This window comes from Strongylocentrotus purpuratus, unplaced genomic scaffold, assembly GCF_000002235.5.
Source record: "Strongylocentrotus purpuratus isolate Spur 01 unplaced genomic scaffold, Spur_5.0 spur5_scaffold_17, whole genome shotgun sequence".
In the NCBI taxonomy this organism is placed as follows: Eukaryota; Metazoa; Echinodermata; class Echinoidea; order Camarodonta; family Strongylocentrotidae; genus Strongylocentrotus; species Strongylocentrotus purpuratus.
The window spans coordinates 10,198,483-10,223,368 of record NW_022145602.1 but is presented as its reverse complement, the minus strand read 5'-3'; the positions used below and the strand labels follow the sequence as shown (position 1 = coordinate 10,223,368).

At 37.9% G+C, this 24,886-nt stretch overlaps 1 protein-coding gene across 4 annotated transcripts in view; it reads left to right on the top strand.

Annotated features, from left to right (window-relative positions):
• The first annotated feature begins 11,857 nt into the window (after positions 1–11,857).
• The window catches only part of LOC100888472 (deleted in malignant brain tumors 1 protein), a 28,260-nt gene continuing 15,231 nt past the window's right edge, over positions 11,858–24,886 (top strand). For 2 of the 4 annotated variants that reach the window (XM_030988662.1, XM_030988661.1), the window contains exons 1-5: positions 11,858–12,062; positions 16,000–16,317; positions 19,556–19,570; positions 20,809–20,814; positions 21,997–22,011. In XM_030988662.1, coding sequence (XP_030844522.1) covers positions 11,993–12,062; positions 16,000–16,317; positions 19,556–19,570; positions 20,809–20,814; positions 21,997–22,011 — 424 coding nt within the window. In that variant the 5' untranslated portion in view covers positions 11,858–11,992. Of the gene's footprint in view, positions 12,063–15,999; positions 16,318–19,555; positions 19,571–20,808; positions 20,815–21,996; positions 22,012–23,148; positions 23,164–24,328; positions 24,344–24,886 lie in introns of all 4 variants that reach the window. The other 2 variants (XM_030988659.1, XM_030988660.1) reach the window with 2 other exon arrangements.

Sequence of the window (24,886 nt, the reverse complement as noted above, 5' to 3'; positions counted from 1 at the left end):
AATGTGCGCAAGACCTGAGGGGAAAAAGTCATGAAACGACAATTCAAAATTCCAAGCGGTTGCGGCGCGATCTCCGAAAATGTTGAGGGGGGGGGGGGGGGCGTCCCAGGCCCCCACCCCCCCCCCCCCCAGTACAGTAAGGGTTAATATAATTTTCTTCAATATCATAACTTTGTACCCGGGAGCCATGAGGTGAACGGTGGTATCCCTGTTCATTGGACGGCCGGAGCCCGTAAGCTTACCGACGATCCGTGCGAGCAGAAAACCCGCATATTATGTCCGACGGACAAACGAAACTGATAGGACAAACGGCGCGGTCATACCGGCAAACTTCCTGGCGCCTTGCATTTTCACTGGACCAATTTTTACCGGGCACCTCCCGGGCGCGACATTATTAAACTTACGCAAGTTACGTCACAGAGTTAACAATTTGTGTTTGATTGATTGCACCTTCGAAAATTCAAAGTTTCTTAATGTTAATCTTTTTTTTTTGTTGCTCAAACTTTCACTGTGACCTACTTTTTCAAATTGTTTCTGCTTCTATGCACGCTATGTTCGCTGTTGGCCTGTCATGGTTAAAAACAACAATAGCGCTGAACATCAGTTTTCTTACGGTGACCATCCTCCCAAATTTTGCTCTTTGTATATGGGCAACAAACATTTTGCGGCATCGGGGGGGGGGGGGGGGGTCGAACCCCCTTAATTTGAGTGTGTATTTTTTTTTTGGAGACCCCCCCCCCTAAATTTTCTTTTTAATTAAAAAAAAAGAAATTTTGTTAATGGGTGACCAAAACAAGATGACCTTAACCCCCCCCCCCCCCCCCTGGATCCGCCACTGATATGTGCTGCAAATTATATGGCAAAACAAGTTATCATATCTAAAATAAAGTAACAAATAAGAGCAATTTTGATGATCGTGATGGCAATGATGACGGTCATTTTGATGGCGATGATTATCGTATTATGATGTTAATGATTATGGTAATGGCGATGATGATCATGATGATGGTGATCATGATGACGGTGATGATGATGATCGTGATGACAATGCTGATGCTGGTGATGATGGCAATGGTGAAGGTGATTGTGATGGCGATGATGGCTATGGTGATGATGATTGTGATAATGATGTTGAAGATGAAAATTAGAATTCTATAAGTTTTATTTGAGCCCTTCAGCCCACCGCACACTAAGAATTTTATCCGAGGGTCATAAATACGTAAACAAAATCAGAAAATCAATTAGCAGATATATATTCCGCGGATCACTATTTAATAAATTCAAACAAAAAAGAGAATGAGGGAAATCATTTTGTAATATTTTATTTCCAGGAATACACATGAACTGGAGTTACACAGTATCAAATAAAATAATACCATCATCGAATGCCTGGGAATAACCAAATTAAATTCCTGTGTAAGGCTCTTCTCATTAGTCCATTTATTACAAATATAAAAACACATTTCAGAACGTTTATCAGTGGCGGATCTAGGGGGCACAGGGGGCACGTGTCCCCCGGCCAAACAAAACAATAGAGGTCACTACCCCCTCCCCCTCCCCCTCTTGTTGTTGTTGTTGTTTTAGTCTTAAAGGCGTGTGTCATTCAATTATGAATATTTACCCCCTCTGTATAGTAGCCTTTGAGCAAGGCCACATTGTCTGATAGACGCTGAGCGACTAAAGAGAGACTAATCGCGAAAACCCGAGGGAACGACAGAGCGAGTAGCACAGCGAAGTAGCTTTTGGTAATTCAGGTTTGATTTCTTATGTTAAAGGCAGACTTTACTACTTCAGCTAGAAGGGATTAGACCACCCAGCGAGCCAGCGAGGTCACTGTGACAGGTGGCTATCTCATTAACTCAGCTCTCATTTAACATAAGAAAAAGAGGATCATGGGGGACCAACAGGCCCCGATTGGGGAAGTTTTCTATATAGAGGGAGCAAGTAGCTACACGTAGGACAGTGTGCCTTTAACCTAAATGTTTCCGACTGGAATTCTCTACTGAAATGGTAGCGTCCAATCCCCGAACGTATCCTCGCATTACGTCAGCTTAATAGTATCCATCACACACACACACACACACACACACACAAACACGGAGTAAACTGTGCGTATAGTACAAACATGGACCTACTATGAACTGACGTTCGTGCTAAGACCACTGACCTCTACGTGGAACGAAAACGAGACTGGTTCATTTTATATACAGGGAAAGTCCAATTATTTCACTTATGATTGTTAGTATAAGTCATTTATGCTTCCTATTTCATGGTAATTTTGCATTTAAAATAAATTTGAATGTGATGTTTTGTATCTAACAATTATATGTTCATCTTATAAGCAAAACGTATTTACGTCTTTTACCCTTTCTTACATGTTTTGATAATGAACGAATCACGAATGAAGCCAACTGGGGAATGGCCGTTCTAATTGGTCAATAAATCCAAAGCTATGAATAATTCATGCAGAGCAGTAAAACCTAGATTGCAAAAGGCTCTCGCGGCTACCGCCATTCTATTCTCGCGCGATTAGCGGGGATATGGCGGTCAATAAGGATCGCGCCAATCACTCGGCTTAACGTTTATAGTCGGCGAATAACAAAAATCATATAGGCCCGAATTCACAAAGGAGGTTTGTCGACAAACCTTGGTTTTCGTACGTCATATGACGCGTTTTACGCGTTTTTTTACAAACCTGGTTTGTAAAGAACAAAAGGAGGTTTGGCGAAACAAAAGGAGGTTTGAGCTCAAACCTTCGTCTGAGCTCAAACCTTGCTTTGTGAATTCGGGCCACTGGATCCAGAACTAGACTAAGTCGGCTTCAAACCGAAGGCAATCGCACTACTATTCAGACATCACTAAAATATCCTGAGCCGATTAAGCTTTCCCTCTCCAAGTTTGCTTGAAATCCCTGGAAAATGAGATTTCAAAAACTAAGCAAGAAAACAGGCCTCGGCCCATGGTCTATATAATTAGGGACTTTTAGATTTGCGTGGACAGATACATGTGACGTCCATTCAAGGCAGTGCATTAAAAGGATGTCGATCGTAGCATAGACCAATTGTCTTCGTGCGAATCTAAAAGTCCCCAATAATTTCTATAATCACTCTGAGGTGGAAGGTAATAACAATTAGAAATGCATAATGCAAAGTCTACTCCTCTAGACATAAAGGTCGAATCTCGACCTTATTTTTCTTATTTTTCTTTTACATTTCTAAGCGGTGCACGGTGATCTCAATCATGTTTTTTCTACATACATCAATCTGGTCACGCTCCGAAAAAAATCGTGGCATGGAAGGAAATATGAGAAAAGAGAGAGAGAGAGAGAGAGAAAAAAAAAAGGGGGAAAATTTCCGATGAGTTTGCTCGACATGTGCCAAACAAAATCTTTTTGTGTATAAAATTGGAGAGAGAGTGTGTGTTTTATTTAGTTAAAGCTTCTAGCATTTACTCCCGTGGCCTTTTATTATTTACACAATTTCTTGCTGTCTGCTGCGTCGAGATCACTGGTGCGAACAAAGGTAACAATGTACTGTGCGTCCCCCCCCCCCAAAAAAAAAAGAAGAAACCGACAATAATTGATGTTTTATCATAGCTTAATCACAATTATAATTAATAAATGACACATACTTAGATCCTCCTCTTTCATCGTTTGTTATTCTTGTTTGTATTACATTTGGAGGAATAAAACAAAATTACTAAAAGAAATTTAAAAAAAAAGGTAGGGTTATATGTGGCAGTGAGTGTGCTTGTGTACGTGTTTGCGGGGGGGGGGGGGACTTTGTGCAGCTTCTCCCCCCAAAAATTGATGCCTCATTTAGTGTATTATTGCCGAATGGGTAAAGTAGGGCCCAATGGCGAAATAGATAATTCCCATTCACACCTGGCTCCTGGATTGCAAAAGGATAAATTTGAGATTGATTTTATTGCAGTATTGGCAATTAAGACCTGTACTATATAAAAGCCAATATATGTTAAGATCAATCCGTCTACATATCGTACAATCAATTGCAAAGCTCTACATTGCAGTGGTGTATGGGAGGGGGGTGGGGGGGGGCAAATATAATTTTCAAAGGTACAACATTAAGCGATAGAAAATCCTAACTGTTGGCTGCCTTACTGAATTGCTCGACGATGTATTTTCCTGAGTGAATATAATAAACAACGGTTTAAAATGCGAAATTCGATTGAAGTTCTTCCTTGCATTTCCCCCAGTGATATGCACAATAAATTAGTTTTTGAGGATTGGCAACAAAATAGAATAAACAGTAGAGAAGGACTCTAAATAAAGAAATAAACATCAAGGTCGATTTGTTTTGAAGCATTATGTTCCAAGACCCCGACAGCTTTATCTTTATTATCCATATCAATAACGTCTATAATCACTCTGAGATTGAAGACAATATAATCACTCTGAGATGGAAGATAATAACAATTAGAAATGTATAATGCAAAGTCTACTCCTCTAGACATAAAGGTCGAATCTCGACCTTATTTTTCTTATTTTTCTTTTACTTTTCTAAGCGGTGCACGGTGATCTCAATCCTGTTTTTTCTACATACATCAATGCCCCCATTTAAGCATACTTTCAATCTGGTCACGCTCCGAAAAAAATCGTGGCATGGAAGGAAATATGAGAAAAGAGAGAGAGAGAGAGAAAAAAAAGGGAAAATTTCCGATGATTTTGCTCGACATGTGCCAAACGAGATCTTTTTGTGTATAAAATTGGAGAGAGTGTGTGTTTTATTTAGTTAAAGTTTCTAACATTTACTCCCGTGGCCTATTATTATTTACACAATTTCTTGCTGTCTGCTGCGTCGAGATCACTGGTGCGAACAAAGGTAACAATGTACTGTGCGTCCCCCCCAAAAAAAAAGAAGAAACCGACAATAATTGATGTTTTATCATAGCTTAATCACTATTATAATTAAAAAATGACACATACTTGTGAAGCTTAGATCCTCCTCTTTTATTGTATGTTGTTCTTGTTTGTATTACATTTGGAGGAATAAAAGAAAGTTACTGAACGAAAAAATAAATAAAAAGTGAACGGGAGTGTAGGGTTGTAGTGTGTGTGTGCTTGTGTACGTGTTTGCGGGGGTGGGGGATGGGAGGGGGACTTCGAGCAGCTTTTCCCCCAAAATTTAAAATTACCAGCACTGCATGTATTTGGTGAGAAATTCATCACCTAATGTGCAAGCATTAAGGAGGTCTATTACAATGTGATGCCTCATTTAGTGTATTATTGCCGAATGGGTAAAGTAGGGCCCAATGGCGAAATAGATAATTCTCATTCACACCTGGCTCTTGGATTGCAAAAAGATAAATTTGAGATTGATTTTATTGCAGTATTGGCAATTAAGACCTGTACTATATAAAAGCCAATATATGTTAAGATCAATCCGTCTACATATCGTACAATCAATTGCTAAGTTTTACATTGCAGTGGTGTATGGGAGGGATAGGTGGGGGAGGGGGGGGGGGCTAATATAATTTACAAAGGTACAACATTAAGCGAAAGAAAATCCTAACTCTTAAATGCCTTACTGAATTGCTCGACGATGTATTTTCCTGAGTGAATATAATAAAAAACGGTTTAAAATGCGAAATTCGATTGAAGTTCTCCTTTGCATTTTCCCCCCAGTGATATGCATAATAAATTAGTTTTGAGGATTGGCAACAAAATAGAATAAACAGTAGAGAAGGACTCTAAATAAAGAAATAAACATCAAGGTCGATTTGTTTTGAAGCATTATGTTCCAAGACCCCGACAGCTTTATCTTTATCATCCATATCAATAACGTCTATAATCACTCTGAGATTGAAGACAGTATAATCACTCTGAGATGGAAGATAATAACAATTAGAAATGCATAATGCAAAGTCTACACCTCTTGACATAAAGGTCGTATCTCGACCTTATTTTTCTTATTCTTCTTTTACATTTCTAAGCAGTGCACGGTGATCTCAATCCTGTTTTTTCTACATACATCAATGCCCGCATTTAAGCATACTTTCAATCTGGTCACGTTCCAAAAAGATTCTTAGCATGGAAGGAAACATGAGAAGATGGAGAGAGTGAGAGAGAGAAAAAGGAAGAACATGAAACTTAAATTTACACCTAAATACATTGTCGCTCATAAAGTTGGAATATTTTTGTTTTACCCCAATTTATGGAATTATTTTAAAATAATTCAAAAATAATAGATCTAGAAAATAGTATACATTCTCTGAGTTTATTGAATGATAATTTGACAATGTGTGTTTTGCGTGACTGCTAAAGCATGTGTATGCTACTATGCTTATCAACTAGGGGACCTACGCCTTTAAGTCATAAATGACAGTAATGAGGATTAATGCCCTATAAAAGGGCACTAATATATAGCATATCGACACGGTTTTGATCCTGGGGCCTCACAGTTACGAGGCCATTGCTTTGTCACTAAACTGAACCATGCCTGTACGCAGCGGGGGCTAGGGTACGGGGCAGTTTCCATAAATAATAACAAACAAAGAAAATGCAATAATTTTTCAATAATTTATTGCATTTTACCTCGGTTCCCAACATTAAACAATCCCCTGTGTGTCCATGCCTTGAGCCATAATTCATGGCCGTCCAGAGGATTTTTTTTTATGTTGGGGACCGGTGTAAAATGCAATAAATTATTGAACATTTATTGAATTTCCGATGAGTTTGCTCGACATGTGCCAAACAAGTCTGCAAACGAGATAGAACAATACTAAAACAAAAGTTCTATAAAAAATGTCTTTTTCGAGGGGAAGAGATATTATTTCTAAAATGAAATGAAAGGGTCTATGTGACTTTTCAGGAGGAAATTACAATTTCTATTGCTCGTGACGACTAGTTTGAATTTCCTATTTTTTTTTTTAATTTAAGAACTTCCTGCGGCTTCGGCCTAAGACTCCTGACAAAGCCCCCCCCCCCCCCCCCCCCTGCACCCCATCCGTTAAGATCGAAGTGGTTCCTAAAACAATCTTTTTCTGTCTAAAATTGGAGAGAGTGTGTGTTTTATTTAGTTAAAGCTTCTAACATTCTATCCCGTGGACCTTTTATTATTTACAAAATGTCTTGTTGTCTGCTGCCTCGAGATCACTGGTGCGATAAAAGGTAACAATGTACGGTGCCTCCCAGAAAAAAAGAAACCGAAAATTATTGATGTTTAATCATAGCTTAATCACTATTATAATTTAAAAAAATGACACATACTTGTGAAGCTTAGATCCTCCTCTTTTATTGTATGTTGTTCTTGTTTGTATTACATTTGGAGGAATAAAAGAAAGTTACTGAACGAAAAAATAAATAAAAAGTGAACGGGAGTGTAGGGTTATATGTTGTAGTGTGTGTGCCTGTGTACGTGTTTGCGGGGGTGGGGGTGGGAGGGGGACTTTGAGCAGCTTTTCCCCAAAAATTTACATTTACCAGCACAGCATGTATTTGGTGAGAAATTCATCACCTAGTGTGCGAGCATTTAAGGAGGTCTATTACAATGTGATGCCTCATTTAGTGTATTATTGCCGAATGGGTAAAGTAGGGCCCAATGGCGAAATAGATAATTCTCATTCACACCTGGCTCTTGGATTGCAAAAAGATAAATTTGAGATTGATTTTATTGCAGTATTGGCAATTAAGACCTGTACTATATAAAAGCCAATATATGTTAAGATCAATCCGTCTACATATCGTACAATCAATTGCTAAGTTTTACATTGCAGTGGTGTATGGGAGGGATAGGTGGGGGAGGGGGGGGGGCTAATATAATTTACAAAGGTACAACATTAAGCGAAAGAAAATCCTAACTCTTAAATGCCTTACTGAATTGCTCGACGATGTATTTTCCTGAGTGAATATAATAAAAAACGGTTTAAAATGCGAAATTCGATTGAAGTTCTCCTTTGCATTTTCCCCCCAGTGATATGCATAATAAATTAGTTTTGAGGATTGGCAACAAAATAGAATAAACAGTAGAGAAGGACTCTAAATAAAGAAATAAACATCAAGGTCGATTTGTTTTGAAGCATTATGTTCCAAGACCCCGACAGCTTTATCTTTATCATCCATATCAATAACGTCTATAATCACTCTGAGATTGAAGACAGTATAATCACTCTGAGATGGAAGATAATAACAATTAGAAATGCATAATGCAAAGTCTACACCTCTTGACATAAAGGTCGTATCTCGACCTTATTTTTCTTATTCTTCTTTTACATTTCTAAGCAGTGCACGGTGATCTCAATCCTGTTTTTTCTACATACATCAATGCCCGCATTTAAGCATACTTTCAATCTGGTCACGTTCCGAAAAGATTCTTAGCATGGAAGGAAACATGAGAAGATGGAGAGAGTGAGAGAGAGAAAAAGGAAGAACATGAAACTTAAATTTACACCTAAATACATTGTCGCTCATAAAGTTGGAATATTTTTGTTTTACCCCAATTTATGGAATTATTTTAAAATAATTCAAAAATAATAGATCTAGAAAATAGTATACATTCTCTGAGTTTATTGAATGATAATTTGACAATGTGTGTTTTGCGTGACTGCTAAAGCATGTGTATGCTACTATGCTTATCAACTAGGGGACCTACGCCTTTAAGTCATAAATGACAGTAATGAGGATTAATGCCCTATAAAAGGGCACTAATATATAGCACATCGACACGGTTTTGATCCTGGGGCCTCACAGTTACGAGGCCATTGCTTTGTCACTAAACTGAACCATGCCTGTACGCAGCGGGGGCTAGGGTACGGGGCAGTTTCCATAAATAATAAAAAACAAAGAAAATGCAATAATTTTTCAATAATTTATTGCATTTTACCTCGGTTCCCAACATTAAACAATCCCCTGTGTGTCCATGCCTTGAGCCATAATTCATGGCCGTCCAGAGGATTTTTTTTTATGTTGGGGACCGGTGTAAAATGCAATAAATTATTGAACATTTATTGCATTTCCGATGAGTTTGCTCGACATGTGCCAAACAAGTCTGCAAACGAGATAGAACAATACTAAAACAAAAGTTCTATAAAAAATGTCTTTTTCGAGGGGAAGAGATATTATTTCTAAAATGAAATGAAAGGGTCTATGTGACTTTTCAGGAGGAAATTACAATTTCTATTGCTCGTGACGACTAGTTTGAATTTCCTATTTTTTTTTTTAATTTAAGAACTTCCTGCGGCTTCGGCCTAAGACTCCTGACAAAGCCCCCCCCCCCCTGCACCCCATCCGTTAAGATCGAAGTGGTTCCTAAAACAATCTTTTTCTGTCTAAAATTGGAGAGAGTGTGTGTTTTATTTAGTTAAAGCTTCTAACATTCTATCCCGTGGACCTTTTATTATATACAAAATGTCTTGTTGTCTGCTGCCTCGAGATCACTGGTGCGATAAAAGGTAACAATGTACGGTGCCTCCCAGAAAAAAAGAAACCGAAAATTATTGATGTTTAATCATAGCTTAATCACTATTATAATTTAAAAAAATGACACATACTTGTGAAGCTTAGATCCTCCTCTTTTATTGTATGTTGTTCTTGTTTGTATTACATTTGGAGGAATAAAAGAAAGTTACTGAACGAAAAAATAAATAAAAAGTGAACGGGAGTGTAGGGTTATATGTTGTAGTGTGTGTGCCTGTGTACGTGTTTGCGGGGGTGGGGCTGGGAGGGGGACTTTGAGCAGCTTTTCCCAAAAAATTTACATTTACCAGCACAGCATGTATTTGGTGAGAAATTCATCACCTAGTGTGCGAGCATTTAAGGAGGTCTATTACAATGTGATGCCTCATTTAGTGTATTATTGCCGAATGGGTAAAGTAGGGCCCAATGGCGAAATAGATAATTCTCATTCACACCTGGCTCTTGGATTGCAAAAAGATAAATTTGAGATTGATTTTATTGCAGTATTGGCAATTAAGACCTGTACTATATAAAAGCCAATATATGTTAAGATCAATCCGTCTACATATCGTACAATCAATTGCTAAGTTTTACATTGCAGTGGTGTATGGGAGGGGATAGGTGGGGGGGGGGGGGGGGGCTAATATAATTTACAAAGGTACAACATTAAGCGATAAAAAATCCTAACTCTTGAATGCCTTACTGAATTGCTCGACGATGTATTTTCCTGAGTGAATATAATAAAAAACGGTTTAAAATGCGAAATTCGATTGAAGTTCTCCTTTACATTTTCCCCCCAGTGATATGCATAATAAATTAGTTTTTGAGGATTGGCAACAAAATAGAATAAACAGTAGAGAAGGAAATAAAGAAATAAACAGCAAGGTCGATTTGTTTTGAAGCATTATGTTCCAAGACCCCGACAGCTTTATCTTTATTATCCATATCAATAACGTCTATAATCACTCTGAGATTAAAGACAATATAATCACTCTGAGATGGAAGATAATAACAATTAGAAATGTAAAATGCAAAGTCTACTCCTCTAGACATAAAGGTCGAATCTCGACCTTATTTTTCTTATTCTTCTTTTACATTTCTAAGTGGTGCACGGTGATCTCAATCCTGTTTTTTCTACATACATCAATGCCCGCATTTAAGCATACTTTCAATCTGGTCACGCTCCGAAAAGATTCGTGGCATGGAAGGAAACATGAGAAGAGAGCGAGAAAAAAAAATAAGGAAGAACATGAAACTTAAATTTACACCTACATATTACATTTCCAATGAGTTTGCTCGTCATGTGCACAACAATACGAAAACAAAAGTTCTATAAAAATGTTTTTTTTGAGGGAAAGAGAGGTTATTTCTGAAATGAAATGAAAGGGTCTTTGTGACTTTTAAGGAGGAAATTACCACTTCTATTGCTCGTGACGATTAGTTTGAATTTCCTACTTTTTTTCTTCTTCGAGACCACTGGTGCGAAGAAAGGTAACATTGTACAGTGCGTCCCAGAAAAAGAAAAAAAAAACCCCGAAAATTATCGATGTTTTATCATAGCTTAATCACAATTATAATTAATAAATGACACATATTTGTAAAGCTTAGATCCTCCTCTTTAGGAGCAGGTAAGAGCAAGCACAACCATTCTCCACACACTCACCCACACCCGCACTGCCACCCACACACACACGCACGCAAGAGTAGGATCGGTCATAGAATGTAACGTGGTTTGGTATCGAGTGGCAACTGTCTTGTATAGAATACATAAAATTACAAATCAGAAAATTGCATGCACTGATAATAACAAGACGGTTATTTGGCATGTTAAAAAAAAACAGATTTTTTGAATATGATGGACGAAACCACCTGTTCTGTAATTAAGGCATGTTATAATGTTACAATGATAACAAAACTTGGTAAATGTCTATAAAGGTGGTATGGGTGGAAGCCGATATAATTTAACTGACTAGATCTACCGTATAGAAGATAACATAATTTAAGTGGTTGTTACCTGTTACGGGGGGGGGGGCTTTGATTGATATATCCATTCAATAGCAGACCCAGGGAAAAGGCGGGGTCACAACATTTATCGATGCTTTACCTGATCTTTCTGCTCGCCCCCCCCCCCCCCCGAGCAAAGTTATCAACAAATCGTTTACTGAAGCCAACAGTTAATAGAAATTCCACCCCAATACATTTTGGAGTTCATGATTCTTGTATTTATCATTACAATGAATAATATTTGCACTTGTTTGATCTATTTTCTCGTATTATCCAATTTATCATCTTGGTCTTGTTCACGGCTGTGAGCAAATTTGTTGTAGAAATGTGACACTTGTTATTGATAAAAAGTGTTATAATAACAGGGCCCAGGTATCTATTTTTCGACAAAGTTTCGTAACAGCCACCACGGTCGACTGGTTTACTAGAAAGAGAGGTAAATATTTCGAATCCTTTCAAATATCTGAAGGAGAGGCTCTTTTTGTTATCATGTCACTATAAAAACGCACCTCCTTCAAGAATTAGCAACACTTTTCATCGATACATCCTACCCGAGGGTCCTGGTTAAATCGTGCTATGATGGAAAGCTACACTATTCTCTCGCTTCTTCTCTGCCTCGGTGTGGCAAGCGCCTACTCAAATTTTGGTAAGTTATACATTTCCTTCATTCACTTTTCATTCATCCATTTACTGCCAAAATTTTAGATACGTTTAATTTCAGCATGACAATAACTATACAATATGGCGCCAATAGCGAAAGCTAGTCAAGTTTGGCCTCATTTAAAACTCGATGATCTAGTGCATTCACTGAATAACAAAGAAGCATTTTGGGGTTTGCACTGACCTATACAATTTAGAATGAAGTTTGAGATTTTGAAACGCTACTATTACGACTACTAATATTATCGATTATTTAGGAGCGCTAAAAACATTGTTGTATAAAAAAGTAATTAAAAGAATTTTAGAGAATTGGAGACCCATATCCCTCTTAAATGTAGATTATAAATTATGTGCACAAGTTTTATCAAAACGAATACTGGCTTTATTAAAAAAAGGCCAGCAACAGAAAATGTCAGACTGACTCAGGATTTTATTGATTATTGTTTAGATAAAAAGTTGCCTTGTATTATTATGTTTCTAGATTTCAAAAAAGCGTACGATAATGTTAGCCACTCACTTTAGTGCGCGCTTTAAAGAATTTTCAATTGAAGGAAGGTTGTATTAAATGGGTCCAAACTGTGTATAGTAATGCAAAGGGAAAGGTGATGAATTACTTAAGGATGTCTAAGTCTTTTTCTATTGAGCAAGGGGTGAGACAGGGATGCCCATTGTCTTCTTTTCATTATTGTAGCTGAATTTCTAGAATGTAAGATCCGACAAAACGAAGATATAAAAGGAATTGATTTATTAGGTTCTGTATTGTCCGAATTAAAAGTGTCTCAATTTGCAGATAACACAACCATTTTTTGTGAAATAGTTCAAAATCATTGATGAAAGAGATCGAAAATTATGACAGGTCCTCAAGTAAATTAGGATAAGACTAAAGTAATGAAGATCAATACAGACTATGCGAACGGAGAATGTGGGGAAAGTACTGAACAAACAATAAAATATTTGGGAATGAATATCGGGAAAAATAAAAGGGAAAATGAATGTTTAATTTGGGATGGAAAAGTCAGAAAAATTCAAAAATATAATGAAATACTGGAAACAGATAATATTAACGTTTTATGGTAAAGTGGTTGTTATTAAAGCCTTAATCGTTTCACAAATTGTTTATACGGCAACTTTAGTACCTGCTCCTAAAGTTGTTATAAAATCATTGAATAAAAACATATATGCTTTTCTTTGGAGTTCAGAAAGAGAAAGAATGAAAAGAAATGTCTGTATAAATAAACAGTTAGATGGTGGTCTTAAGATCGTAGACATGGAATCGAAAACAAGTTCTTTGTATTTATATATATTTGATAAGCAAATTATTGGATAAAGAAACTTGTAGATGGAAATTTTTATTCAGATATTGGATTGACAGGATTGGAATTTTCCAGAGATTTTTAACGATATAATTTGAATAAGAAAGATATGAAAATGCTGTGTATACAAAATGGTCTGTCAGAGTTTTATCAAAATCTTCTTGTTGCATGGTCAGAATTTAAATATCGAGTTTTAGTTGAGGTAACAGAAATAGAAGAGGAGATATTATGGGAAAACAGTCATATTAGATTTAAAAATTCTACATTATTGTTTTCAAAGTGGTACGTAGCTTGAATTTGTAAAGTAAAGCCCGTGATTACAAATGGCAGTTGGAAAGACTCGATTCTGTTAAATAGTAAAGCTGGTATTCATCGATTATTATTTGAGTTCGAATACGCATAATTAAAGAAATGTTTCCCATGCTATTGGTTGAATAAATTATACGTTCTAAAGAATGTTCAATTAAGTAGTAAACAAAACGATTCAAATTTAATCGAAGTAGCTACGGGAGATGTTGTTGATATATGCCTATCTAGTTTCAAGACGAAACATTATTATTTATTCCTCCTAAAACAAAAATTTCAAAAACCAAATGTTACATGTTATTGGGAATATTACTTGAACTTACCTGCTTATTTTAATTGGCAGAAAGTATTCAATTTTAAATTTCAACAAATAGGTAATAATAGTATAAAGCAAGTTAATTTTAGAATATTGCATAAGATATTTCCATCAAAACATAATGTATGCAGATGGCGTATAATGGAAAATGACCAGTGTGATATATGTAAAGAAACAGAAACTACTTTTCATGTCTTGTTAAAATGTAACAACTTATATTAAAATTACTTTCATGAACAAATAAATATTAATGAAAAAGCATTAGTTATAGGTTTTTTTATTGATTTTTTTTTTTTGGATTCAGTGCTTGCCCGCACACACTGTGTGCACAACCCCCACTCCCTGGTGAGCATTCCAGCCAGGCGTTACTTGACGCTCAAAAACTGTTTGACCAAAAACGATGGTCGCATCCTACCGGGTAACCATTTTAACACATGGGTGGAGAGAAGCAAGTGTAGGTTAATATCTTGCCAAAGGATATAAGTACCGTGTCGGGATTCGAACCCTCAACCTTCACATTTCCAGTCAAACGCCTTAAACCACTCGACCACGAAACTTCCAATTAATCCATGCATTTATCTCATCTCGCTTAGATTTTTGTAATTCTATTCTATTTGGACTCACCAAACAGCAGCAAGACAGACTGCAATCCCTCCAAATTTCCAGTGCAAGACTCCTTACTTTTACACCAAGAATGTCCTCTATTACGCTGATAATACGCTCTCCTCCCTGGCTCCCTGTCCAGAAAAGGGTACTACAAAATAATGTTACTTGTTTATCGGGCCCCCATGGAATTTCGCAACAATATATTAAAGACTCACTACACCCCTCCGATCCAACTCGTACCTCAAAGCCCCACTGCACTACGTGTAGCTACTTGCTCCCTCTATAAAGAAAACTTCCCAAGTCGGTGCCTGTTGGTCCCCATGATCCTCTTTTCTTATATTAATTGAGAGCTGATTTGATCCTTTAAGATCTGGAAGTGATAGTTTGCTGCAACTTCCCCGTACCCATCATTCATGGGGAGACAATGCTTTTTCGCATGCATGCAGCAGCCAAATTATTGAATAAGCTTCCCCCATCACGTTGCTGTATTGCAACATACTCCATCGTTAAAGATCATCTTAAGACGTACCTATTCCATCTATAACCCGGTATTTCCATAAGTTGTATAAGTTTAATTTACTTAATCCCTAAATAATATATTTTGTTTGTATATACATCTGAACTTAGTTATTTAACACCCTTTCGTCTCATTGGCTGCCCGTGTAGGGCCTAGTGGCCTCGGATGATAGAGCTCCTGTGAATCATGTGCTGATTGGGCTATAGTCCCTTGAATTGTCAGTGAACGGGGCAGCTGGATGGCACCGGCCCCCACCATGCAGAGCTGAGGATTGAAATGGGTGATACAAATGTTGCATAATTGTTTTTGAATTTCTGATGGCATAACTCTATCATCAAATCAACATTTCCTTTACCGTATTAAAGAGAACAGTCGATGAGCTAGCGCCGTGAGCTTCCCTGGGCGGTGTGTGCGCTCTATAAGTTTACACTATTATTAGTAGTACTACTCTCCTTAGTCTCCTAGCTCATATCTATGCTCAGGCAGGCGCGTACGCAGGGGGGGGGGGGGGGTGTTTGGGGGGTTAAACCCCTCCTTTGGTATTTTTATGTGTGTAAACCCCCCATTTTTCAAATTTTGAGACAAAAAAAAAAAAAAGTGTCCGCTTACCCCCCCCCCCCCCCTCCCACACACACACTGAGCGACTTTTCGGCCGGCGCGATTTTCAAATTTTCCTGAGTCGTTGCAAAATTTTGGACCCGATTTTAAACCCCCCCCCCCCCCCTTGAAAAAATCCTGCGTACGCCACTGTGCTCAGGCTATCTGTTATGCATTACAAATGGCAAGGATTTGTGCTTATAGCCTGCAAACTATACCCGAATTTCTTTTGAGTGTGACTCGCATTCTCTTCCTGTGCTCCTTTTAGATGTGCGGCTTGTCGGGACAGGTAGCAACGAGTGGATGGGACGGGTAGAGGTCTTCTACAACGGAGAATGGGGGACAGTTTGCGACGATTACTGGGGTTTGGAAGACGCTAAGGTGGTCTGCAGACAGTTGGGCTACACTGGCGGTGCTTCTGGCTTTACGATAGGGGCAGAATTCGGCCAAGGCTCAGAAAAGATCTTCCTCGACGACGTGAGATGTGACGGCACTGAGAATCGAATCACCAACTGTACTTACCTTTTGAATACTGTTGGGGGAACCAATTGTCGCCATTCCGAGGATTCAGGAGTGAAATGCCAAGGTTAGTGTCATTGTTAAATATTGACCATTTATTTGCCAAGGCGGGGCGGGGGGGAGGGGGTGGGCAGAGGGATGGGGCCCAATAAACGCATAAGGGGGGGGGGGAGGCAAAGAAAAGGAAGAGAACTAATATGCTTAATTAAGGTTCATGAGCCTCCAATCCAGGGTAAAGTGCTTGTATATGCATAGAGGAAGACTGTTTTAGAAGGGTTTAAAATCATAAAACTGAGAAAAACAAATCTAAAGCTCGGTCGCTTTGCTCTATTGCATATGATTGCGTTGCTTTCAGACATATGCGTTTAATTAAGATCATGGTGCCTTTTGCGACCTCAAACTAGGATAAAGTTCATAATAACATTCCAAAGATTCAACAATGAAAAAAACAACTAAATTATAACGGCCTAGCTAATTCATAATTAAATACTGGAATAAGATTAGGTATAAAGTTGGCACCCTGGAGATGTAAGAGATAAAATTGTGTGTGTGGGGGGTCACTCTTATTCTTTATAATTCGAACGACCAGTTTCTGAGCTACTTTGCAAAGGATTGTATAAACGATGAAAAACATAAATAATCTCTTTTCTCAGGGTGAAGATTTTTCGTTGAAACATCAATTTACTGATACTTAATATAACACAATAAGAAAAGCCAAGGACTGGACCTGAATAATTTTCCATGCAGTGTAGTGTAATGTAAACATATACAATTCATAAAAAACAACTTCAAAAATCTTTATGCTAGTTAATATACAGAATCGGTAGCCATGTAATGTGAAAAATTTATAAAATATTGAAATATAGTAAATATTAAGTTCTTATTTTATCACCCTTTCCTCCCAAAGATGTTGAGATGAGTGACTTCTTAAGACAAACAATCAGGGTTTATACAGACAAATCATAATTTGCATCCTGATACTGTCACCGTAGTATTACGACACCTCCCAACAACCACTTAAGATATTGCTTTACATGAACATGAATTTGTTGTAAAGATAATGGGCATTGATCAGGTATGGTTGCTCCTGGCCTAATACAACCACACTAGCAACGCCATGCACGGACCAGGGTTTGGGTTTCATATATGGTGTTGTTTTTTGCATAATGAATAACCACTGAAGAGGTCACTGCTTGTCTAGAAATGTTATCCTGAAAAAAACTTGAACTTCGTTGGTTTACCAAATTCATTAAGGATTGTTTTAGTCGTTTTGTATTGTCCGAAGAGATAAAACCCTGGGAGTCAAACTCGATAGTAGAGTATTGTACACAGGTTAATTGTACAGATAGTATCCTTGTGATTCAATATCGAAACTTAGTAGGAGCGTACTTTCTTTCTTTATATTCGTGATTTTTGCGTATAAAGCACTTGTTTGAAATGGGACCGATGATTCCAAATTCTACAATCTGAAGTTTCTTAAGATTTTGCCGAAACAAATATCAGGGATCAGATTTGTCTGAGTACATTCAACCAGCAGTGTAGAAATACCTAGCATTAATGTTAGTCATGGTTCTTATGTCAGGCCACATTGAATTTGGATGACAGAACCCAATCATTTACTGATTCTTACTTAAATTTTGGCCTGATTTCTGACAAAAATCAATACAAATGATCGTATTGATCAAAAAGTGACCTAAGTGACCATATTGTTGTTGACGGGGATTAATTCAACCACTTTTTCTAGCATCAGGTGACTTCCTTTTTTTCTTCTTTTTTCTTGTATATAGAAGAGGTCCATCGAATCTCCTTTGCTGATATACGAGTGGAAAAATAACCCCTGACCTTCCCCTACCAACAAATTATAATTAAATGCCATAATCTTCTAGGCCAGGTCTTCTCCAACTCGAAACCGTGATCCTTAAAATTTAAGGCACACAAAAAAAAAATCGCGTAGCTTACTATGAATACGCTACCCTCTATCACATTGCTACCCTAGATACACACGAAGCAGTGGTATATTTGGTGAACGTTCATTCGAGAGGTCCCAGGTTCGATTCTTTATACTCGTTGGTTACATCTAATGATCTTTAGAGAATTTGTTCTGCGCGTATCAGCTACTCTCGACCCAGGTTTATAAAGTACTTACCTGTCAATGTTAAAACGATAATTGCAGGACGCGCAAGAAGACCAGTATTAATACTGATGTGGCTACCCGTGGTAAATGATACCAACTTATTTATATGTATTATTATTTGTGTTATTATTATTATCATTATTAGCAGGGCTCAAATTATTTTTTTGGTCCACGGGGGCTCTTCCAAAAAAGTGCCCCCGTGAAAAGGCTCACGTGTGCTGTTTTAGTACTGACGGGGGCTCCTTTTAATACAAGTTTCCAATGAATTGGTACCCATAAATTCTTTGCTATTTCATCAATATCATTAATAGTCTGCATAATTTCCCTCTTACAACTTTACAAGTTATAACATGCAGCTAATTGTAAGATCTCCTCCCTCTGTACGATATTTCTGGTCCAGGTCCGTATACATATTCGCCTCCTTGCTAACAGGTTTCCTTGAACCAATTTTAGCTTTCGGTTGATTTACTGGTCGAGGTTCATCATTCGCTGGTCTTTTGGAATCCCCAAATTTCAGAGGATTCACGATTTTCACAACGGAAAACTTCTCCACGTTTCGGTCCTTGCGCGATCGCCTCTATTTAGCTCCAGCAGATATGGGGCGGCAGCGTGCACACCAGTATACTACCGGCGCAGCTAGTATAGCCACTGCTGACGACCACAGTGCACTGCGAGCTTCTGCTGTTTGTATCCGTTATACCCATTGTTATTATTAATCTTCTTCTTACTGTTGTTAAAAGTAGTATTGTTATAGTTGTTACTGTTGTGGATATAGAAGTAGTAGTAACAGTAGTAGTGGTTATTTTACTTGAATGCTAAGAAAACAAAGATGCTTGTTAATAATCAACTAGAGGACCGACGGCTTAAGGTCCTCTCCGATAATTGTAGCAGTAATTATCATTATCATAATTATTATCATTATTATCATCATGATTATTATTAATATTAACATCATCATCATCATCATCATCATCATCATCATCATAATCATTACAAGCAATGAATGTGTAAGCGATAAACCCAGAAGCAGGATGTTCAATTATCTTGAGTCTATATGTATTATGCACTTTAAAATTATAGAGAGTAATAATACGGCGATTTCATTATAGTCATTACCAGATTAATTTGCATGCAACTTTTGTTTTGTTCTTCTTTTCTTTATACTACACAGGTCCTCGAAGTACAGGTTAGAACATTTTTCATTTGTCCACTTCATATATTTGGGAAAAGGTTGTCATTTCAAATGGAATGACGAAAATTTCTGAACCTTGTTGCATTGATATGGTATCTTATTAAGTATAAGTCCATTAAGTTTCATATCTATGGGTTTTTTTCGTGATGACTAAGAAAGATTTTCTGCACATATCCGCGAGGTGAAAATAAATTCTGCATTTTTTACAGCAGGCTATACGGTAAGTATACGTAAATTATGGGATAATGTTCATTTTTGTCATTTATTCATACGTCATACAAAAATACCGCAACGGTTACGTTATCCTGCTAATATAAAATACCAGTTCGTTCCAGTACGTGAAAATACGTTCACAGAAATGGTGTTACGAGGTGTAAGGTTGCGTTACGTGATAGTACATTTCGTTAAATGGCCTCACGTGATGTTAAGTGGCGATACCTGGATTTACGTGGTATTATGTGGCGATACGTCACAGTGGCTTCTAGAACGATTAGCCCCTGGTCAAGTTTTCCAGCGGGAAATTCCCCCCCCCCCCGCAGAACTACCCCCAAAGAAAATTACCCGCGACGAATTACCCCCGGGCACAATATCCCCCCGAGGCCAATCCCCCCTTAAAAAAACTGCATATATTAAAATCAGCTAATTTTACCAGCAGGCTGGACTTCCCCTTTAATGAACAGGGGAGGGGTCATTCCCAGGGGGGGGGGGGAATTGTCTTGGGAGTTATTTTCAGGGATTGGGGTAAGTATCCTCGGGGGTGTTTCCGGGGGATTATTGTCTTCGGGTCGTAATTGTCCTGGGGGGGGGGGGGTGGGGGGGGGTTAAAAAGTATTGTTATAGTTGTTACTGTTGTTGGTGTAATACTAGTAGTGGTGATTTTACCTGACTGCTAAGAAAGCATAAATGCTTGTTAGTAAGTAACCGCGGCTTAAGGTCCTCTATGATAGTTTTGGATGTAGTTATCATTATCATCATTATTATTATTATTATCATCCTGATTATTATTACTATTATCATCATCATCATCATCATCATCATTCCAAGCACTGAATGTGTATTCGATAAACTCAGAAGCAGGAAGTTCAATTCTCTTTAGTCTATATATGTATTATGCACTTTGAACATTATCGAGAGTACTTATACGGCGTTTTAATTATAATCATTATTAGATTAAATTTTCATGCAAGTCTTTTTTTTTTTCTTCTTTTCTTCATATTTCACGGTTATTCCAGATGAAGGTAAGAAAATCTTTTATTTGCCCACTTCATATATTTGGTAAAAGGTTGTCATTTCAAATATACAGTTGAGTTCTGGTTATGGCTCTTTGTAGAGAAATTATCACCTTTTTACATAACCGGCAAAGTGTTAATTAGTCTGACGTAAACTGAGGGGTATTATTCATTTTTGTCATTTATTCATACGTCATAAAAAAAATACCGCAGCAGTTACGTTATCCTGTTAAAATAAAATACCAGTTCGTTCCAGTACATGAAAATACGTTGAAAAAAAGGGTGTTACGTGGTGTTACGTGGGGTTACGTGGTAATCATTGTTCCGTGGTAATACATTTCTTTAAATGGCCTCACGTGACGTTAAGTGGTGACACCTGGATTTACGTGGTGTTATGTGGCGATACGTCGCACTGGCTTCTAGAACGATTAACCCCTGGTCAAGTTTTCCGGCGGGAAAATTGCCCCCGGAAATCTATCTCCAAGGAAAATTACCCGCCATACACGAATTACCCCCGGGGACAATCTCTCCCCGAGAACAATTACCCACCCCCCTCTAAAAAACTGCATATTTTAAAATCAGCTTATTTTCAGGCTGGACTTCCCCTTAATGAACAGGGGAGGGGTTTTTTCAGGGGCGGGAGATAATTGTCCTTGGGGTTATTTTCAGGGATGGGGGTAATCAACCTCGGGTGTTACCTCCGGGTGTTAATTTTCTAGGGGGTTATTGTCTTCTGGGCGTAATTGTCCTCGACGGGGGTAAATTTCCGGGTAATAATTGTCCTGGGGGGGGGAGTAGTATTGTTATAGTTGTTACTGTTGTTGATGTAGTAGTAGTAGTGATTATTTTACCTGACTGCTGAGAAAGCATAAATGCTTGTTAGTAAGTAACCAGAGGAACGACGGGTTAAGGTCTATCATTATCATCATTATTATTATTATCATCATCATGATTATTATTACCATTTTCATCATCATCGTCATCATCATCATCATCATCATCATTACAAGCAATGAAAGCGTATTCGATGAACTCAGAAGCGGGAAATTTAATTCTCTTGAGTCCATATTGTATTATGTATTTGTAACATTTTCGAGAGTACTTATACGGCGATATCAATAAAATAGTTATCATATTAAATTTTTATGCAACTGTGTTTTTTGTTGTTCTTCTTTGCTTCATATTCCACAGTTGTTCCAGCTGTAGGTAAGAAGATTTTTCATTTGTCCACTTCATATATTTAGTAAAAGGTTGTCATTTCAAATATACAGTTGAGTTCTGGTTATGGCTCTTTGTAGAGAAATTATCACCTTTTTACATAACCGGCAAAGTGTAAATTAGTCTGACGTAAAGTAAGGGGTATAATTCATTTTTTAATTTATGCATACGTCATACACAAACATCATAGCGGTTACGTTATCCTGTTAATATAAAATACCAGTTCGTTCCAGTACATGAAAATACGTTGAAAGAAACGGTGTTACGTGGGGTTACGTGGTAATCATTGTTCCGTGGTAATACATTTCTTTAAATGGCCTCACGTGACGTTACGTGGTGTTATGTAGCGAAATGTCGCACTGGCTTCTAGAACGATTACCCCCTGGTCAAGTTTTCCGGCGGGAAAATTCCCGCGGAAAACTATCCCCAGGGAAAATTACCCCAGGGGACAATCTCCCCCCGAGGACAATTACCCACCCCCTAAAAAACTGCATATTTTAAAATCAGCTTATTACCAGGCTGGACTTCCCCTTAATAAACAGGGGAGGGGTGTTTTCAGGGGCAGGGGGTAATTGTCATTGGGGTTATTTTCAGGAATGGGGGTAATTTACCTCGAGGGTTACTTCCGGGTGTTAATTTTCTGGGGGGTTTATGTCTTCAGGGCGTAATTGTCCTCGACGGGGGTAAATTTCCGGGTAATAATTGTCCGGGGGAGGGGGGGGGGGATACAAGTAGTATTGTTATAGTTGTTACTGTTGTTGATGTAGTAGTAGTAGTGATTATTTTACCTGACTGCTAAGAAAGCATAAATGCTTGTTAGTAAGTAACCAGAGGAAACACGGGTTTAAGTTTATCATTATCACCATTATTATTATTATCATCATCATGATTATTATTACCATTTTCATCATCATCGTCATCATCATCATCATCATCATTACAAGCAATGAAAGCGTATTCGATGAACTCAGAAGCGGGATATTTAATTCTCTTGAGTCCATATTGTATTATGTATTTGTAACATTTTCGAGAGTACTTATACGGCGATATCAATAAAATAGTTATCATATAAAATTTTTATGCAACTGTGTTTTTTGTTGTTCTTCTTTGCTTCATATTCCACAGTTGTTCCAGCTGTAGGTAAGAAGATTTTTCATTTGTCCACTTCATATATTTAGTAAAAGGTTGTCATTTCAAATATACAGTTGAGTTCTGGTTATGGCTCTTTGTAGAGAAATTATCACCTTTTTACATAACCGGCAAAGTGTAAATTAGTCTGACGTAAAGTAAGGGGTATAATTCATTTTTTTAATTTATGCATACGTCATACACAAACATCATAGCGGTTACGTTATCCTGTTAATATAAAATACCAGTTCGTTCCAGTACATGAAAATACGTTGAAAGAAATGGTGTTACGTGGGGTTACGTGGTAATCATTGTTCCGTGGTAATACATTTCTTTAAATGGCCTCACGTGACGTTACGTGGTGTTATGTGGCGAAACGTCGCACTGGCTTCTAGAACGATTACCCCCTGGTCAAGTTTTCCGGCGGGGAAATTTCCCGCGGAAAACTATCCCCAGGGAAAATTACCCCCGGGGACAATCTCCCCCCCGAGGACAATTACCCACCCCCTAAAAACTGCATATTTTAAAATCAGCTTATTACCAGGCTGGACTTCCCCTTAATAAACAGGGGAGGGGGTGTTTTCAGGGGCGGGGGGTAATTGTCATTGGGGTTATTTTCAGGAATGGGGGTAATTTACCTCGAGGGTTACTTCCGGGTGTTAATTTTCTGGGGGGTTATTGTCTTCAGGGCGTAATTGTCCTCGACGGGGGTAAATTGCCGGGTAATAATTGTCCGGGGGGAGGGGGGGGGGGGATACAAGTAGTATTGTTATAGTTGTTACTGTTGTTGATGTAGTAGTAGTAGTGATTATTTTACCTGACTGCTAAGAAAGCATAAAGGCGTGTTAGTAAGTAACCAGAAGACCGACGGCTTAAGGTCCTCTCCGATAGTTGTTGATGTAATTATCATTATCATCATTATTATTATTATCATCATCATGATTATTATTATTATTTTCATCATCATCGTCGTCATCATCATCATCATCATTACAAGCAATGAAAGTGTATTCGATGAACTCAGAAGCGAAAATTTAATCCTCTTGAGTCTATATTGTATAATGTATTTGTAACATTATCGAGAGTACTTATATGGCGATATCAATAAAATAATTATCAGATTAAATTTTCATGCAACTCTGTTTTTTGTTGTTCTTCTTTGCTTCATTTTCCACAGTTGTTCCAGCTGTAGGTAAGAAGATTTTTCATTTGTCCACTTCATATATTTAGTAAAAGGTTGCCATTTTAAATATACAGTTGAGTTCTGGTTATGGCTCTTTGTAGAGAAATTATCACTTTTTTACATAACCGGCAAAGTGTAAATTAGTCTGACGTAAAGTAAGGGGTATAATTCATTTTTTAATTTATGCATACGTCATACACAAACATCACAGCGGTTACGTTATCCTGTTAATATAAAATACCAGTTCGTTCCAGTACATAAAAATACGTTGAAAGAAATGGTGTTACGTGAGGTTACGTGGTAATCATTGTTTCGTGGTAATACATTTCTTTAAATGGCCTCACGTGACGTTACGTGGTGACACCTGATTATACGTGGTGTTATGTGGCGAAACGTCGCACTGGCTTCTAGAACGATCATCCCTGTTCAAGTTTTCCGGCGGGAAAATTTCCAGCGGAAAACAATCCCCAAGGAAAATTACCCGCGACGAATTACCCCCGGGGACAATCTCCCCCCGAGGACAATTACCCACCCCCCCCCTAAAAAACTGCA